Raw genomic sequence first — 15,293 nt, forward strand, 5'->3', positions numbered from 1 at the left:
AGATCTTTGGTACCAGATCTAGCACCCAACCTTGCACTCAGGGCTTTTCAGGAAGCATAGTCTGATAGTCTTCAGGCACTTTCCTGGAGAGATGGTAATTTGCAGTTATGAAGCTCCACAGAAGCCCTGTGTCATCTCTGCCACATCATATGTAGCCATATTAAAACAGCATGTGATGGTGCCTAAGACTGACTTGGGTACTTAAAACAGTTAAAGATAAAAAAACCTATTAAGGACTTCTACCCTCTATGAGGACTCAGGATCTGACAAGGCTGGACAGAAAGCAGTCTGAGTCACTTACAAATCCTTTATTTAGGTGCTGTTATATAACTCTAGTTCCTTCTTCCATATCAGAGGAGGCGATCTGATGAATTTGGCCCTTAGTAACGTTGTGATTAGTCTTCTGCTTTGTGCCTGCCTTGTGGGGACTGTAATCTAGTGTGTGTATCAGGAGCTATACAGACACTTGCCAGAACCAAATGCTAACCATTTATCATTCAGAGATTTTGCAGACACTGCTGAGTTCCATGCTGGGTAGAATCAGTTCTTGCTCAGGAAGACATACAGCATAGAGTCACTCGCATGGCTCCATTTGTAAAACAATCATAATAGCATTCACAGAAGTATAATGAGAGTTAAGATGCTGAATGTCAACAGGGATAACATAAAAGTGTTTTGAATAAATAGGGGATGATTGGAATCTCTGTGATTTATGTCCATCTCAAATAATTTCTTGCCTTTTTTTTTTTTTCATTCTCACAACCAGTAGAAAATATCGTGCCCAGAGGAAAATATGAATTGGTCCTGTGTGGCATAACACATGGGAAGTTGGATTTATTTGAAACCAGCCCAGTCTAACCCAGTGTTACTCAGCCTGTAGTCTATAAAACATTAGAAGCAGTCTGCAAAATAATTCCCTATTCTACTTTTTTATTAATTCAAATATATGCATTTTTCATTTAATGTACAGGTACCAAATTTAAATGGTTTGTTATTTATTTTAGTAGTGGAACTGATCTTTGCTTTCCTAGTTTTTACATAGTCTATTTAATACTCTTCAATCATTGAACAAGAGAAGGACACAAGGTGGTGATATAGGTATTTATTTATTTTTTATTTAGAAAGAGAAGCAGGATCTATTGACACTAAAGACACTAGTGTGTGTTTTAGTAGAGGTTTCCTTATAAGAGGGAACCAGAAATGGCAGAGTGCACTTTGTTTCAATGCCTATAAATAGAAGTGAATTTTAACAACTTCACAATTCCCTGTAGCTTCCATGTCAGCATTATAAAATACTATGATCTTGGAAAGAACAGTCAAAGGCTGTGCATATTGATAGATGAACAGTGGAATGTCACTCTTCAACAGCGAGGAGGAAGGGAAAGATCAGTATTAAAAAAATCTGACTTCCTTCTTATATTTAATAAGCATTTTCCATGCACCTAATATTAAGCCATAAGGAAGACACTTGTTTTCTACATGTGCAACAAGTTTTTGCAAAAGCTTTTGTTTTGGAAACCTTTAAAAATCAATGAGATTTCTGTCCACATAATATACATGGGTGACTTTAATAGTGGGAGAGGCCCTACTGTGGTCAAAGTTTTGCCTGCATCCAAAAGTTTGCAGCTTCAGGGCCTCAATTTATAAGATTATGCAAGTGCATTTCATTGTATAAGATGTTCAGATGCTTAAGTACTGTTTGCATATATTTCTGTATGTTTGTCTTAAGTATGTAGAATCTGATTGCTAGACCAATCAGCAATTATAGTAGCAATTATGGTAACTCTACATAATTAGTGTATGCAGTAGTCTATAAATAACTTGGTCGAGGAATCCTGTGTTCCTAGTCTGTTAAGTAGGTAGGTCACCCCAGAGGTTGCTCATGTGTTTCTATACAAAATATTTCCATTATTATTTTTGTGCGTTTAGATAATGCCCATTTCTCACCTTCTACAGTAGTCTGAGCAGGTGCTGCAACCTTTTTTAGTTCCTTTATGCACTCAATCTAGTTTCCTTGATTGAAAGCAAATTTCCTTCTCTTATTTATATGAAGGAAAGTTAGTATTTTCTTACATTCCTGTGTCCAGCTGGGAGACACTGGAGATTCTGAGAGGGTTGACAGGTTGTTTTCCCACCACCTTTAGCAGACTAGGCAAATCTGTTTTAAAGATGTGTCCAACATATGGTATTATTTTAATGGTTTTACTGATCAAGTTCAGAGCATAAAATCCTTAAGGTTTAGAAGTTGCAGCATTATTTATTTAAGGAGAAAGAAAGATTTTCACATGGCAATATAATTTATTAAACATCACTCTTTCCTAGAGGTTCATTCTTGAACACTGATGGCTTTCTAATGTGTAGCAGATACTGTATAAATTACAGCCATGAAGAACCTTGTTTTTATATACTTAGTAAGTGTTATCAATAGTAGAAATTCACAGGTGGACAGACAAAAATGTCCTGTTCTGGGATTAACTCTAAAATAAGCTCTGCTACACATATGTACCATATGGATCTGTTTTCCTTCTCATCCATTATAGAAATGAGAGGAAGTAATTCATTGTTTCCTCATCCAACTCTCAGATTTGCAGGTTCCTCAAGGTAATAATTTTTTTATATGGTCTATTTAATGTGCTAGGGAATTTTTTTAAGCCTTCTGTTGAATCTGTGGGGAGAAGTTCATGTTAGTCCACTGGGAAAGCTTTCTGAGCCCATAGTTTTACTAGAAAATATAATCACGTAGCTGAACTTCTGCAACTACAGAATTTTTCAGAATCATGTCAGGCTCATTCAGTAGTGTGGGTTAGTTGTGGGGGAAAAAAAAAAAAAACTTATACATCATAAAAATTGTACCAAACAAACCCCTCATCTTTGACTTTTCCTCAAAGAGGGACATCTACCAATCAAAATATGAGAAGACATTTATGAGTCTGTAATTACACTGTAATGTTCTGCTGAACACTGGGTTTGTTAGCCAATATCCAGTAGAGTATATGCAAAGAATCCTAACACTAAGTTGCAATAGTCCATTTCAATGGATTATTGCACACCATGTATGGGGGCAGGAGGAGTCTGCAAAAGCTAAGGCTTTAATCATACAAGAAACCCCATAATTTTTCAGAAATAATTTTTCTCTAAAAATGTTTAGAAAGTGGCTACAGATTTAAAATGCAGTCATGTATCCACTTAGCACTGAAGTTCAGACCATTGCTCAGAAAGACCATAACTGTATTTTATAATGCAGACTGATGCTAAAATGATTTAAAGAAAATATTACATATTATTACTGATGTACATACAATTAGGCCAAACAAATACCTAAATGTGAATTCAGTTGCAACATCAATGGTTGACACTAAGCAAGCGGTTGCATTACATCTGCATTAACTGCTCCATGAGCAACTCAGTATATTTTTAACATCATCTTGGCTATGTGGAATGAGTCCCTGCACAGAGGAAAGAGTGCCACTGACAGAATTTTTTAGGAAATTATTTACATGCATGAACAAATCAAGAGTCATAATAAGTTCTTCCTTATATTTAACTAAAGTATATTCTTGATTCCACTGATTTCAAAGGGACTTGAATTTTTTCCTCTAGTCCTTAATTATTAGGTACATAAATATTTAGAAAAGCAGTCTTTCATCATCAATGCTTTTGAGTAGTATTCTGTTCTCCATGGACACATCTATCCAAGTGTTGATCAAACAATGCTAAGTTAGAACTATAGAATAAAATGAAAAATTATTCCAGAGTCTTTTCATGGAAGAATGTAAGTTCACTTTATGTTAATTTAGTCTTATATTAGTTTTCTGCAAAGATGAGGACATTTAATTAAATTATCAAGAAATCATAATCTGAAGTATGTTTATCATCATTCTTTAATTTACATTTACTGTTGTTTTTAAAAAAGTTCTTTAGTTAGTAAATTCTTATAATACAAAACCATATAGAAAAATAAGAAATAGAAATTAGTTATAGTTAGTTTGCAAACAGTGAATAGACAAAGCTTTGGTATATTTATCAATAATGAAAATACGTAGAAAAATGAAAACTAAATAAAAGAAGTTAAACTGACAACTATCACAACAAAATCTCAAGTGCTTTTACCTACAATGTTAAAATGTCCCCTTTCTACTGAACATTACTTAGAAAGGGGACGGGAAATATGTAGGATTGCTCATACTACTACCTTTGCAAAAAATGTAAAGATGCCATGATGATGTCTATAAATAATTACTTGTGGCTAATCGATATTCAACTTCAAAGAATTACCTTGGCAATGAATCCCATTCAACAGCTAACAAGCAGCTACTTGTAAACACTAAATAAATGGAAAGCCTTTATATCAGCCTCACTAATCTAGACCTGCCAAACTCAATCTTCAGAACACATCCTCTTACACATCAATCTCTGTGTTATCAATTCCCCAAAACATTCATTTTGCATTTGAAATTTCCTGTCTTTGCATGAACATGATTTTCATTGAGTGGCAAGGATACTTTTCAGGATTTGAAGTCTTCCCCCACCGACCCTCCCCTTTATGGACAAATATAAACATATATATCACTGTGCTAGAATGTTTTCTTGATGTACTTCTTTGCATGAGTTTCATAAGAGATCAGCAGGACTCAAAGGCTGATTTCTGATTTTACAGTCTTTAATGGTAACTGCTCTGCTTCATTAAATTATAATGCATGATTATTTTTTATTTATTTTACAGTGTACGTATGTGTGATCAGCTATGAAAAATACCAGTAATAAAAGTAAAATTAAAAACTTTTTACTGAACATCTTTGCTCTTTTTTAATCTCTGGTCATTGTATTTGTTGAATCTCATGCTAAAAAGAAGATTGTAACTTTTACGCGTGTTAGCATTACAGAGCCAGAATAGTGAGCTGAACTTCATTTGAATAGATTAATCATGAGATTATCATTTGAAGTACAGCTAAATTGTTCAATACATATTTGTATAAATGTAGCTACCATTTTCCACAGCTACAAGTATATTTGGTATTGGAAAATGGTATTGAGTGAGAAATAGTTTTGAAAAATACACTTTTAAATATCTTAATGTTTATACGAAAGGGAAAATTGAAGAGCCATATGTAACATTCATTTTGCTTTCTTCACTTTTCTGGGTGAACTTCAGGCCACGGTGAGATTAACAACGAAACATATCTTTACTATGGTGAGATCAGAATTTCATCCTTAAATCTTCAGTGCTAAACCTAAAATTATATTTTCCATAAGATATTTTATTAGTTACTAGTAATGGATAATATAATTCTGACATATAGTAGTTATTTACAGAGTTCTGACTGGGTTTCTCTTCTAGCAATTTGAAATGGTTAATGGGTTGGAGAATATTTGATAGAGGAAGCTAAGCACATATGCCATGAAAATGTATTTCTTTGCAGGTAGATACTACAAGGGGAAGATGTGCATGCTCAGTTATTTGTGTAAGAAACTGTTTCTACTTTAGGCATCAGCCATGTAGACCTTCATTCCATTTTACAGAAAATTTGAGCTGTATGATAAAAGCTAAGAAAATGTAGAGCTAAGAATAATTATTAACTGTGGTTTGAGCTGTGGGTTTATGAAGTGATAGAGGGGAAGATGGATTGACTTAAAGTAAAATAGAGCAGCCTGGGATGAAAGCAGTCACCTGGTGGCAGTATTCTGCACAGTTATGCGTGAGCCTTTCTTTCTACTTCCCAAGTCAAATTCTTGCATCCAGTGATAGGAGTTCTGCTGAGGCCTATGCCTCCCTTCAGGGCATGCCTTGCGTGGCTCAAAGGCGCGTCATTCTGGGTGGTCTAGGGATATTACTGAGGTGGGACCCCACAGGGAGTCTCATCCAGTCATCTTTGGCCAGAAGGATGGTGGCATCACACTTAGACCTCAAAAGTAGACTGAAGGTTTAAACAGAGAGGAAAAAACAGCAGTGAATGTGTTAGAATGTCCTGCAAGAATCAGCTCATTTTTGGAAAATTAATGTGTCTCAATGATTGTGGGAATTTCAGCAGTGGTGTAGACCCTATGTAGTTCAGGAACTGCTTTTCCAAATCTTGCATAGCCAGTTCCTCAGTAGGTTCTATACGAGTACATAGAGAGGCAACTTCTGGTTCTTAAATCTGTACAGAGTTAAAAAGATACTGTTGAGTAACTTAAAATAATGAAGTTCAGGAACATTAATACTTTGAGCTAATTAAAGGTGTGCCAGTAGGACACAATGTACAGAATTGGGCACTTTGAACTGGATAGATTACACATGGTGGAAGAGAAACATTGATTAGTAATAACAACAGCGATGGTGTGATGTAGAAAATTGCCTTCTCGTGTGGTAGATCTGGACTAACACAGTGCATTTTTCAGTATCTATAGAATTAGAACAGTTGGGTTCGTTTGGTTGTGCGAATGTTCCATCCCTAATATGTTATTCATACTGATTACATTTGCATATGAGTCACATTCAGTTTGAATGTGCCAGATGTCCATTTATGTTTGTTTAAATAATGAGATCATTCCATGAAGTGAACAGGACCTAAAAATATAGAAGGAAGACTGTTTAGAAAAACAAGATTTAAAATGCCTTACTTACATATTCTTACATCTCATGGTATATTATGCAAGCAGAAGCACAGAAGTGTTGAGGCGCTGTTCAAAAAAATGTGTCTATTGCTAGCACTTCATTAAACAATATATAACAAAGCTTCATTGGATTTGGTTCTATTTCCCAGTCAATTTCTCCATTAATGGGACTGTTCTCCTTCTAAATACATTCAAGTGTACCATTTTCAAAGCCAGCATCATTTTGCTGCTTCTCGTTTTGAGTTATGTGAAGATCCCAAGTCTTTTCAGAGTGTTTTGTCATTTACTGTAGCATGGAAGAATTTTAAAATGTACTGCTCAAGGCAAAGCTTATACATCAGCTGAGCAGACAAGGGGCAACTGAATTCTGAATTTTTATGTTACTGAATTTACATAAACTTTTAACAAGCGATAAACTTTTCTTGTGCACAAAGGGAAACTACCAACTTTGAGTTCAACAAAGACTCCTCAAATGTGTACTTAATTAATTTGAGACTTTCAAAATCTTTCTCAAGCCTGAAGAAATTCTGTTTTGTTCGTATTGCAGCAAATCACTACACACATTAAACATTTACATTAGTACTTGGTGAAATAAATTTAACCGTATACAATTTGAGATTGCTGCCTTGGTAAAGACAATTAACAGCACCATATCAAAATACACATCTGGTGAGTTACTTTGATCTCTTTAAAGCAGAATCTGCAAGGGAAGGCTGCAAGAAAGAAAATGGAGAGTTTAGCCAAAGCTCTGGGTCAAAGCTCAATAAAGAACTATCTAGGAGTATAGATGATATCATATGCAATAAAAGGAAACCATTGAAAATCAGTTTTATGCTGAGCTCCTCCAACTGATATATCTACCAGAAGCAACACAATTTGATGACATAATATGTTTAGAGAAAGAGGTTTCTCATATTCTTTCTTAAGACGTAACAGATGATTTTATGTGAATTGCACTATATCTGCCCATTCCCCAGAGAAATACGGGTCACAAGCACAAAAACATCTGCCAGCTTCCCTGTGCAAAATGTTCTTTATATTTTGGACCAGAGAAAAGGAAGGAGGCAAGATACCTTTCAAATCAGAAGAAATGCAGCATCACAACAGTGTGTTTATGTTGTTCATTTGTTCCAGACTGTCTTTTCTAGATACAGCTTCTTTAGAGCTTAGTTTGCTGTTTCTAAGTCTTTCACTTTCTTGTCAGTAGCAGCTGTTACTTAAATATATCAAGAGCAGACTTTTCTGAAATTTATTTGAACTAGATCTGCTTTAAAATCTGTTGTAAATCAGTGGGCTAGGTTCACATCAGGCTATGTATGGAGCACTAATGTTTGCTTTTGCTAAGAGATGCAAAAATTTGCACAACAGCTGAAAATTTGCAGATGTAGAAGTACAAGCAGACACATTACTTAAGGAGAGTTTTATGATTGTGTGGCTTCTAGAAAATACGTGTGTATTCTGCTTGTGACTAGATTTGACACATTCATCTCTATTGAAACAAAATGCCAAAATATTCAAACTACCAGAGCCTGGTTTTGCATGTTAGAGGAACTTAAAGAGCAGCAAAGCACAGGGTCATAAAAATATTTCCCTTTGTGTATTCAATCACAGCGCTGCAGCTATACCCTGAGTGCATTTTCAAAGTGAAGTGGGAAGGTATCACTAACTTTGCCTTGCATTCTGTATTAATATTTAAAAAAAAGTATACCTGTTATAAAACAAAATGTCTGTTATAAAACAAAATTCAAGCAATTGTTAGAGCAACTAACTGGACTGCTGCATGATGAGCACATACGTGTAGAGAGCCCATAGGATCAGAGTTTTTGTTGAAAGCTGTGATTAAAGCTGTGAGTACTAGATACATGAAGCACGATATATTTTTTGAAAGAATACGGCCATTTGCAGATGATTGCCACCAGTCTGCTAGACTAGTTGCTCTAGTCTGCTAGGGCCACATGGCCTCACATTAGCGTTTTGCTGGTGTTACAGAGTTTGAGACATTGCTTATGGACTTGTGCACAACAGTTTGACAGAAGTGCGGAGCTAAACTTCTTCCAAATTCCATTACTTCCTTTCTCTTGAGTGGCATAACTTTTATGTCCTATTAGCCTTGTACTACTACCTTTCAGTCTCATCCTATGTCATTGTTATATATTAGTATTTAGTTGAATTTGTGGCTGATTAAAGAATAGTCAAGTTGAAAACATCTCTCAATTGTGATATTATTTGTTTAACATTTGAACTTTAAAATTCAAATTAAAGGAATTCTGCAGTGCATTTTATTTATTAATGTTATGATATTGAGAAAATTCAAATACCTTTTGATAAACCTTATTTTTATGTCATTTACATGATGTAACCTACCAAGTCCTTGTTACTGTGTTCTTATCCTTTTTGGTGGGGAAGAAAGGGCCATTGTCTTTACTGCAAGTAAGTATATAGTTCACATTGTTTGACAGTAGGGGACTCCAATAAAATGTTGGAATAAACAATAAACAAAGTAGGCAGAAAATATTACTGCTTTTCCTCTGGGAACTATTTAAACATGCTGCCATTTAAATGAACAGTAGACTTTGAATTTTTGAATATGCAGTTGTATGTAGTGTTCATTTTAAAGCAGAAGCAATATGTTTTATAAAAGCAACAGCTGCAATTTTAAAAGATGCTGTGGGGATTTATCTAGTGTGGCAGCTAGACTGTTTAGCTTTTTCAAATTTCTTGTGTAGAATTTGACAGCTGTTGGAAAGTTACTTTTAGCCTTATGTACATTTTATTTTGAAGAAACTCAAATACTTCATTAAAAAGTTGTTACTAAATTGCATGTATAGAAGTTACTTAAGTTCTTTTGTTGTTGTCACATTTGGTTGTTGATTTTTTGTTGTTGAATATGGATTAATTTTTGCTGACAAACTCTGGCATTTATTTCCAGGTTTTCTTAAAGTTGATCTTTTTTTTTTTTTTTAATTTCAATAGCTTGATCAAGTTGTCCGTCAGAGAAATCTGTATAGTTTGGAACTTTTCCTCTCATGTGCACAGAAACAGTTGAGCGTTTTATTAAAGGAAGAGCCAACCACTACAGAGGAAGACAGAGAGACTGACATTCTCAGTACTGCTGATACAGTGTGATTTGTGAAGCTGCAAATCTCAATCCAGCAAATTACGAATATATTCTAATCATTTGGGATTGTATAATTGATTCAAGACTGATCGGAAACTATGCTTGATACAAGTATTTGTGGATTATGTTCTTTTATTTATTTGTTTATTTTACTACTATTATCAGATCACAAATATGAGAGGGAAAAAATCCCTGGAAATAATTGTTTTTAATTATGATTCTTCTTTCATTATATTTTCTAGTAGCCTATGACTGAAGTTCTAGATAACTGCAGCAGTGATGAAAGTGTTTCCCTGTTATGTCTGTTTTAAATTTGGCATCATGTGTTGATGTAATTTATCAGTATTTTTGATATTTTAAAAAATGGAGAAAAACATTTAACTGAACATAGATGCAAATCCATCTCTATTTCCAAAGTATATGCCCAAGTGTTTATTGCCTCAGGTGATCCTGAGGAGCTTATTATTTCTTATTACTTTTGATGTATAACAGAAGAATCAGTACTGAAACATAAAAGTGTTGACAGGTATTTCTTCAGTCATTTATAAACAACTCCAGCTCTAGTAATAGAAAAGTTTAAAAACTAAACCATGCATCTTTATTTAGAGTAGTGCAAAACATTGCCATAACCGATGTATAGCATGTATTTTATTTCTGTTTTACAAAGCTAGTTTGGTTCCAAAAGTTGGTTTCTCATGAAAGTACGATTAATGTGACTGACCTCAGTTTCAGGAAGAAGATGTATGTAATTATATGGAGACTGATACTGCACTGCCTCAGTGGAATTTCTGACAAAATAAGGAGGGCAGCTTGCTGACCTCAGATGCCCCTTCTAAACCCATTGAAGGAAGTAGAAAAACTCCCCACTGACATTACTGGACTTTGGATCAAGTCGTAGGTCTTCCTAGTCTTGCTAACGGCAGCACGGAGGGGAATTTCTGTGCCTACACTCTATTGATTGTAGCTTTGGGGCCTTAGTTATAAAAGAGTTCTGAATGAAATAAAGGAAAATAAATGTTCATGCTTAGGAATGTAAATAAATTGAGAATGATATCTCTTATGGTAAGCATGTGATTCAATGGGGGAGTTATGGACATTTTTTAGTGTGTTTCTTGTTATTCAGTGGTGGTGGGGGGGTTTGTTTGGCTGGTTTTTTTGCATCAGTGGTCACTTTTCATAAATTGCTTTTTTATAGCAATAAGGAAGCACCAAACCATTGCATATGTATTTGGCAGTATGAAATACGTGTTGCAGAGAGTTTAGGTTTTTACTTAAATCTTTTTCTGTGCTTCATTTTTGTAATCAAAACCTAAGGTTTTGTCTTCTGTATGCAAAGGTTCACTGGAGAAGTAAATAATGCTGGTTTTACTAGATGATGACCTCACCCTACAAATGGATGAAAATCCAGTCGTCTTTTTGATATTTCTTGATTGACTGATCTGTTTCCATTTCTTCTGGCAGACAAAAAAATACTTCAGTGTTAATGAGTGGCCTACTTATTTATCGCTCCTAAACCAGTGGAGTTCTTGTCTTGGTCAACTGCACCAAAGATGACACGGATGTCCACATGGGTGTTTTTGGAAAGTAGAGGCAGTGTAAAATGAAATTGATTGTCTAGTGCTGTCTCACAATCTATGTTTAATTGTGGAAATGTGGTATGAGCAGATTCCTAGATGAACTCAACATTCTTGGTTTTACTTCTAGGCCTGTACACACAATAGTATTCCTTTTCACTAAAGACCTCAAAGTGTTCCCCATCAGAGCAGAGCCCTAGCGGTATATCAGCATTCTCCTACTAAAGAGTTTTGTATTCTGACTTGCAACAATATGTAAAAGCACTTGTTGGGAAGCTTATGGTTGGAGTCAGTAAGATTTCACTGGCAGCTATGGTGTATCTTTCCCATTACAACATCATGTGTTGTTTAATCTCAGCTCTTGAATATTGTGATTGTCACAGAGAACTGTAGGTGTTTTTTTCTTACCTTTGACAGTTTTAGTCCTTTAATCTTTCTCTCTACCCTGCAAGCAAAACTGCAGAATTAGACCACAGACATACAAGATCAGATTGGGAGCTTGGATTACATTCAAAACTCCAAGTCTCAGAGAAGAAATGTAGTTATCCGGCAGAAAAAGACCTATCCAGTATGCAGGCTTTGGAGAATGCAACATCTCTCCACATTGCATCCAAAGCTTTAAAGCTTAATTTTATTTTTCATTATTTCTGCCTAACCACAGGAGAATACAGTTTGTGGAAATTTGGGAGGAGGGAGGACAGGAGAAGTTTGCAAAACCCAGTCTAGCTCCTAGAAGGCGACATCACAATTTTTTATTTTTTTTTTTATTCCTACATATAAACTGAAGAATGATATATAAGAGACAATAATATAGTCAAGGCCTACATGGTAGAACTTTGTCTGCATCTGAGGCATGGCTGCTAGTGTAACAATTTTGGCAAGACTGATAGGTAATAGGAGGAACAAGAAGCCCTAGAACCGAAATGCAAGAACTAAAATGTTCAAGCTAGTGAGTCTGCAGTCTAGAACATCACCAAAGCTCATATAATATACATGGTTTATATACATATATGATTGTATACTTTATATTATAAATAAACCATAAATCTTGTTATGTACAGACATGTTTTAAACAATTGATTGTGTGTATTAAAAGTTACATAAAAGACAGGGTAACAGTGTATATAATGGTATCTTTCATTGGTGTCAGTCGGGCCCGTTCTATTTTAACACTTCTACTTGATGGTCTAGAACAGAGAAGATCAGAACAGTGGGATTTGTAACTAATAGTTTACTAAGTTAATACTGAATATTGTGATATCATACAGTCCTACACATTTGTGTTATATTTCTGTATGTTTCTGTTGGCTCCCTATCTGCTTCCATTACAGAATTCTAGATTAGCTGTGACACTTGTGTGTACAAGTCATTAACAAAGAAGAAATCATTTGCCACACACTTTTTGTACGCTGTCTATAGTTAAGATGTGGAACTATTTGAATTTTTGCCTTGCTCTAAGAATCTCATTGACAAATGACACTTGATTTCCTTAAAGCATTGAATTCCTTCACTCTATCATAAGAAGGCAGAACAAAGAAAAAGCAGCAGTCATTCCAGAGGTTGAGATTGCATTAGTGTTTTGAGATTTTTGTGCATCTTTACATTGGCGTCTGATCAAAAGTTGCCTCATGTCCTGCCAGCTCAGTAAATGGCAATGTTAATTCCTGACTGTCTGAAATTATCAGTGTAGGCATGACCTTAAAGAGCCTAATTCCTGTTCACACTGAAACTCCTGTATAGCACTGTGGACCTTCCTCTTCCACTGTGTATTTTTTATGCCCACATATTTGAGCTTACAGATTTCTCCCCACCCCTTGGATGGAGGCAATATGTGATAAGATTTCATCTTGTTTCCTAGCAGGAAATAGCCACTGATAAAAATTGTTCATCAAGGGGACAGATATAATTTATGCTCACTTTCAGATCATGTGTAGTGTCAGTGCAGTTATCAAATGGACTTAGTGCAAATGTAAAATGAGCTAGCAAATGTAAAATTGGGCATACCTAATCTAGTTTACAGCTAGTTAGCTTTCTTGATGCCAGATGGGTAGGTGTTAAAGCACAGAGCACAGCATGATCTAGCTAGCCATTTACACCTTCCTGCTTCCCCAGCTGCGTTGCAGCCTACACTGAGCTACCTGAAATACTTAGTTTGCTTAACTAGTTTAGGTACTGTAAACTCCGTTGCAGGAGTGACTAACCTGTGGATGAGATTGCTTTAAAAATTTTTACATGGCCATTCTGAATACTGACTAGAAAGAGTTTATAACATATGTGACATTCGTTTTTCAGCAATGGATTATAAATGTGCCAAAGAAACACTGGTCTGGAAAACATTTTTTACAGGGGTATAATCTGGGCCTTCAATTCAAATTCAATGTGCTTGCAAGAACTGACAAAAAAAATGTTTTCTTTTCTGTGATCTGTCCAAGAATATTGTTCTTCTAAGGCTTCAAGAATCGATGGCTTACCTGCTAGTATAGCTTAAGCACAGGTTTCTTTATTAATTTTTAAGCCTACATAAAACTAATAATACTGCAGCTGAATTAGCGTCAGATTTGAACAGTTGAACATCATGGGGAAACCATCTGAGTTGCACTCTCTTTGGCTCAAGTTTTGTATTTGCCTTTGAAAGCGTATGCTTCATTAGCTAAAGGAAAGCACTGAGGTGTGTAGACTTCTCATTGTAGACATTACCTAAGCAGTGCACTTGCCATGGTGATGTAGTAGCTAAAAATGCCCTCATCAAGCTCCCTCATACGTGGAGCAAAAGGTCAGTCTTGCTTTATGCCATTTGCCACATGGTAGGCTATGGTGTTTACATTTCTGTGGGAAGCATTGCTAGCATTACATTATAAAGACCTCTAGTAACGTCCTGGAAGTGGTGAGAGTCAACTGCAGGTGCTGGTGACAGCACAGTATTTAGCAATACAAAATAAAGATGATTAATTTTTTTTGATGGATCTTGTTTATTGTATAGCGTGTATTTTAAACTTGTATCGCCTTTCAGTGATACGACATTCCTGTGATAATAATTATTATTATCCTGCAATAATAATAATAATAACAATAATTTCCTGTGATAGATGTGCTATCAGTATTTTATCCACATCTTACAAGCTGTGTAATTATAACAATTTTAATATGCGTCAGAGATTCACATTTGTTTATATTGCCTGTAATTCCTCACATTTCAGACTTACAAAACCAGCATCTTTTGGATGCTTTCCATTGTCCAGCAGGGATAAAATGATACACAAAGAAAGTATTTTTGAATAAACACTCGGACTATTCTACTTTTTTCAGATGGCATTTTAAAACAGTTTGACAGTGAACACTAGTATAAAAATGAGATGTTTATTAACACACATATCCTAAAAATACAATTGTCAACAAAGTGGTACAAATTTCTCTCTTTTTTTTTTCCAGATTTGTTAATAAATCTGTATCAATAGATATAGATCACCATCAGATGGCAAGTCATTGACATTAATTCTCTTTCTTCAAGTTAAAATATTTTGTCTTCTCACAGAAGACAAAGGGATTTACACCTCTCTGAGTTTAAAAAGAAGCTTGTCTTAACTGATCTGCTCTACAGTATAATGGTAGGAGGCCCTTTAGCCAAGGCAGAAACAGAACTGGTTTTGCTGGGTGAACTTTGAAGGATGTTTGAGTTCTTGTACTACTACCAAATTAGGGCATCAGTTAAGACTTCATGTTGATCTTGCTACATAAATTTTCTGAAAGATAGCTAGTCATGATGATACATGGCCAGTCTCTATTTTTGTGGCAATAATTTTAAAAATTCCATTACTCTTTTATTGTGACCATAGATTACATATTTAGAGAGTGATTGTGAAGCTCTGGCTCCCAGGAAGTCAGCAGGAATTCTGCTGTTGGTTATTTCCAGCTCAAAATTTCATCCTTCCTCACATTTTTTCCAATTGTGACTACAATGAATATAATGCACACAGCTTTGTCTTTGTGTGGTTCTGGAAATGTACCGA

General features: G+C 35.2%; 1 protein-coding gene across 17 annotated transcripts in view; it reads left to right on the forward strand.

Moving 5' to 3' along the window:
* The window catches only part of CCDC91 (coiled-coil domain containing 91), a 341,211-nt gene extending 328,339 nt beyond the window's left edge, over positions 1-12,872 (forward strand). For 10 of the 17 annotated variants that reach the window (XM_075508273.1, XM_075508195.1, XM_075508228.1 and 7 more), the window contains one exon: positions 9,568-12,864. In XM_075508273.1, coding sequence (XP_075364388.1) covers positions 9,568-9,720 — 153 coding nt within the window. In that variant the 3' untranslated portion in view covers positions 9,721-12,864. Of the gene's footprint in view, positions 1-9,567 lie in introns of all 17 variants that reach the window. The other 7 variants (XM_075508281.1, XM_075508300.1, XM_075508290.1 and 4 more) reach the window with 3 other exon arrangements.
* Positions 12,873-15,293: the final 2,421 nt, after the last annotated feature.

This window comes from Mycteria americana, chromosome 1, assembly GCF_035582795.1.
Source record: "Mycteria americana isolate JAX WOST 10 ecotype Jacksonville Zoo and Gardens chromosome 1, USCA_MyAme_1.0, whole genome shotgun sequence".
In the NCBI taxonomy this organism is placed as follows: domain Eukaryota; kingdom Metazoa; phylum Chordata; class Aves; order Ciconiiformes; family Ciconiidae; genus Mycteria; species Mycteria americana.